This window comes from Notolepis coatsorum, assembly GCF_963971535.1.
Source record: "Notolepis coatsorum genome assembly, chromosome: 1".
Lineage (NCBI taxonomy): Eukaryota > Metazoa > Chordata > Actinopteri > Aulopiformes > Paralepididae > Notolepis > Notolepis coatsorum.
In genome coordinates, this window is record NC_140165.1 from 246,153,546 (window position 1) to 246,158,545 (window position 5,000).

At 47.4% G+C, this 5,000-nt stretch overlaps 1 protein-coding gene across 1 annotated transcript in view; it reads left to right on the forward strand.

The window, feature by feature from the left end:
* The window catches only part of dpf1 (double PHD fingers 1), a gene marked incomplete at its 3' end in the record, with an annotated part of 119,007 nt that overhangs the window by 80,382 nt on the left and 33,625 nt on the right, over positions 1 to 5,000 (forward strand). Inside the window, 1 exon segment of the mRNA XM_084309607.1 lies at positions 2,500 to 2,671. Within this exon segment, the coding sequence (XP_084165733.1) occupies positions 2,500 to 2,671 (172 nt within the window).

Consider the following 5,000-nt stretch of genomic DNA (forward strand, 5'->3'; position numbering starts at 1 on the left):
TGAAACAATCACAGTCAGGACAGCTGAAACCATCACAGTCAGGACAGCTGAAACCATCACAGTCAGGAAAGCTGAAACTATCACAGTCAGGACAGCTGAAACCATCACAGTCAGCTGAAACCATCACAGTCAGGACAGCTGAAACCATCACAGTCAGCTGAAACCATCACAGTCAGGACAGCTGAAACCATGATAGTCAGGACAGACAGCTGAAACCATCACAGTCAGGACAGCTGAAACCACCTCAGTCAGAACATCTTAAACCACCACAGTCAGGACAGCTGAAACCATCACAGTCAGGACAGCCGGAACCATCACAGTCAGGACAGCTGAAACCATCACAGTCAGGACAGCTGAAACCATCACAGTCAGGACAGCTGAAACCACCACAGCCAGGACAGCTGAAACCACCACAGTCAGCACAGCTGAAACCGTCACAGTCAGGACAGCTGAAACCATCACAGTCAGGACAGCTGAAACCATCACAGTCAGCTGAAACCATCACAGTCAGGACAGCTGAAACCATGACAGTCAGGACAGACAGCTGAAACCATCACAGTCAGGACAGCTGAAACCATCACAGTCAGGACAGCTGAAACAATCACAGTCAGGACAGCTGAAACCATCACAGTCAGGACAGCTGAAACCATCACAGTCAGGAAAGCTGAAACTATCACAGTCAGGACAGCTGAAACCATCACAGTCAGCTGAAACCATCACAGCCAGGACAGCTGAAACCATCACAGTCAGCTGAAACCATCACAGTCAGGACAGCTGAAACCATGATAGTCAGGACAGACAGCTGAAACCATCACAGTCAGGACAGCTGAAACCATCACAGTCAGGACAACTGAAACTATCACAGTCAGGACAGCTGAAACCATCACAGTCAGGACAGCTGAAACCATCACAGTCAGGACAGCTGAAACCATCACAGTCAGGATAGCTAAAACCATCACAGTCAGGACAGCTGAAACCATCACAGTCAGGACAGCTGAAACCATCACAGTCAGGACAGCTGAAACCACCACAGTCAGAACAGCTGAAACCATCACAGTCAGGACAGCTGAAACCATCACAGTCAGGAAAGCAGAAACTATCACAGTCAGGACAGCTGAAACCATCACAGTCAGGACAGCTGAAACCATCACAGTCAGGATAGCTGAAACCATCACAGTCAGGATAGCTGAAACCATCACAGTCAGGACAGCTGAAACCATCACAGTCAGGACAGCTGAAACCATCACAGTCAGGACAGCTGAAACCATCACAGTCAGGACAGCTGAAACCATCACAGTCAGGATAGCTGAAACCATCACAGTCAGGATAGCTGAAACCATCACAGTCAGGACAGCTGAAACCATCACAGTCAGGACAGCTGAAACTATCACAGTCAGGACAGCTGAAACCACCACAGTCAGCTGAAACCTTCACAGTCAGAACAGCTGAAACCATCACAGTCAGAACAGCTGAAACACCCAATTTCCATCAACTAAAAACACACCTCTTCAGTCAATATCTGAAAGATAATAATAATACATAAAAAAACACTGCTATGTTACTATCCCTATACTACTACCTGTATTAAAAAGTAAAAAAATTTAGGCGGTCAGGTGGCGTAGCGGAGATTGTGCTCGTTACCAATGCAAGAGGCTGCGGTCTCGACTCCCGGAGAGTCAGCATTGCCTTGGCTCGGGCTGATCGCTATACTAACTTGTTTGGCTGAGTTAGGGGGAGGGGAGCCGTGGGTGGGTCCTGGGCGTTGTGGACAGCGACCCCTACAGTTCGGTCGGGGCGCCTGCTCAGCAAATGTAGGATCTGGTGAGAGGTAGTGCGGCCTCCCACACGTTACACTCTCCCAGTGAGAATCTGCACGGCCAGGCTGGCTGCCGGCTGGCTGCACATGCGTCGGAGGAAAGCATTTGACAGTCTCCGGCCTCTCGGACCAACAGTGGGGGAAAGTGCGCAACAACCAGGAAGGGGTTGGGAATTGGCATAACGACTAACAGTAGGATGGGAGAAAAATCTGGAAAAAAAGGAGGGGGAAAAAGATAATAAAAAAAAGTAAAAAATGTAAGGCCTTAAAAGGTATTAAAAAGTCTTACATTTCATTTGCACAGGTATTCGATTTTTTTGGGGCGGGGGGGAGCCCGGCTGTTTGGAGATTCAATTAAATGAAATATGTGAAATGTATTCAAGTTGTTGTTTTTTGGGGGGGCTACCGGGAGCTTGGTGCGTCTGGCGAGAGCTTGTATGGAACGTGCAAGGATTTAAATCGGCGCGCAAATGCAGCCGCCAGTTCAGTGTCGCTATGTGTTTTTATTTCTCCGCTAATATGTTTGTGAAATTGGCAGATACCCTGTAATATGTCTGTACTATTATGCATTCAAGTTCAACAAACAACACCGCTGACCCTTAGCTGCCGGAGATGATGGTTAAAAGCCTCAGCTAAATTACTAAATGTAAATGTGTGTGTGTGTGTGTCTGTGTGTGTTCCAGTCTGTGGGAAGCGCTATAAGAACCGTCCTGGGCTAAGCTACCACTACACTCACACGCACCTGGCGGACGAGGAGGGCGAGGAGGACTCAGAACGACACACGCTTCCCTTCCAGCGCAAGAACAACCACAAGCGTGAGTCACTGTCCGCCGTGCATGCGGTCCGCTTTACGACGTATGAAACTGAAAACCTGTCTTTATCATGCCGCGCGACACACAGCCTGAGCAGACGGTCCTTGGCGTTAAGGCTAAGACCTTGTCCGAGTGTAATTTAGACTCCTGTCACATTGCACCAGTCCTAGTGACTTATTGTCTTTTACTATTAAATGGTAAATGGACTGCATTTTATCCAAAGCGCTTCACAACTTAAGCCTCACATTCACCCGTTCGCTCACACACAACGACGGCGGAGGCGACCGTGCAAGGTGCCCGACCTGCTCATCTTGCTCGAGGACACTTCGACGCGCTGCCCGGAAGGAGCGGGAATCGAACCAGGAACCTTCTGATTACCAGACGGCCGCTCTATCTCCGGAGCCGCTGTCGCTGCCATTATGCACTTTGCTACTAAGTAATCTACCATGCCTATATTACTACCTACTATGCTCTCAGAGTGTAACATTCAAGTTCTACACTGTTTTGACAAACAACATCACTGACCCTTAGCTGCCAGAGTTGTACCCTTCCTTCCTGCTGACTTGTTGTACAGAACGTGTAAGTCGCTTTGGATAAAAGCCTCCGCTAAATTACTAAATGTAAATGTACCCAGTAAACATTATGAAGTCCATTTTATGGCTGTTTGCTGTCGGGGCGTGACGTCCAAACGATGGTCCAAGTGAACGCTTTTCTAACGTTCCAACTGTTCCAAGTGTTTCAAGGATCAGTAAACAACACTCCTAACAGCGCACAGTTTTCGGGAAAGTACCCCAATGTCATTCTTGGGCTGAATGAGAGGCTAATTCATGTCAAGTTGTGTTTGGAACTCCGTTCTTGCTGGATAAGTTGTACATTTCAGTTCCAGATCACAGAACATCTGGGTCAGCTCAACTAGCTTTGGGCTAAAGCCAGCATTGTCTCACTGTGACAATGTGAGACATTCATTAGCCATCTGGCCAGGCATCGCGTCGTCTGCTATGTTGAACAACGAACGTGCACGTGTCCTCTTTTGATCATGTTGAAGTGTGACGACCCGTTTGAGATGCAGCGATTAAATGAACACAAACCCGCTGACCCGGGGTCAGTATAACTGGTGGTGACGGCCTGTGTTTGTGGCTTGGTGTAACGTAGCACACATTGCTACATTGTCATGCAGCGAACACACACATGCGAGATGGGCGACACACAGGAACACACCCATGCATTTTCTTTGGCATCCCATCTTCCTTCCCCCCCAAGGGCAGCCGGGAACAGACATGGGTTGCGGCGTGGGGCCCGGGGACCGATCCAAGTGCTCCTGTCTGTCTTCGTCAGGGACAAGACAGCGTTAGCGATCTGTTCTGCATGTTCTTCCATTGGGTTTATCTCTTTTGCTGGAGGGGAAACCCTTGCTATCACGGGGAGAACATGCTAACTCCACACAGCAACCCGTGCTTAGGAACTTCTACTCATGTACAATAGAGAGCATCCTGACCGGCAACATCACCTCCTGGTTTGGGAATAGCACTGCACAAGACCGTAGCAGACTACAAAGAGTGACACATTCAGCCGAACGCACAATTGGAGGGGGGCTTCCCACCCTCCAGAACATTTACAACAAGCGGTGCAAGGGGAAGGCTAAGATAATTATTAAGGACTCGAGCCACCCGAACAACTGCCTCTTTGAACTGCTGCGGTCAGGCAAGCAATACCGGAGTCTTAAGGCGAGCACAGAAAGACTCAGAAGAAGCTTCTATCCCCAGGCCATCAGGCTGCTAAACGAACAATAATCACTATGCAACAACCATCAAATGCACACAGCACACACACCCACACGCACACACTCACTCAAACAAACAACACACTGCAGCACCCACTCTCCACACTTTAGATCACACAAACACACTTACACTTTATATTTATTGATAAAGGATTTGCACTACAACTCGTACACCTACTGTGAATTGTACCTAAATTGCACCTCGTCCCATTTCTCCATTTCTGCCTTGCACTATATAGTATTGTATATTAGTACACTGCACAGTATTGTATATTGTATGGTAACTACGTCTATTCTGCATCGAACATTGTACATATGTCTAAACTGAACACTGTGACCTCATTTTTTTTACTTCTAATTTTACTATGTTATTTTATTTCATACTTATCTTGTCTTGCACAGTCTCTGGAGCGCAACAGTAAGAAGCATTTTGTATAAAAGTATTCTGTACTTCTGTATGACAACTATTAAAGAAACTTGAAACTTGAACTTGAAACTTAACAAGCCACACAGGGGCGTCGTTTTGGTATGGCAAGGTATGGCACTCGCCATACCTTGGCAAATAAAAATATAAATTTTTTTAAAATATTAT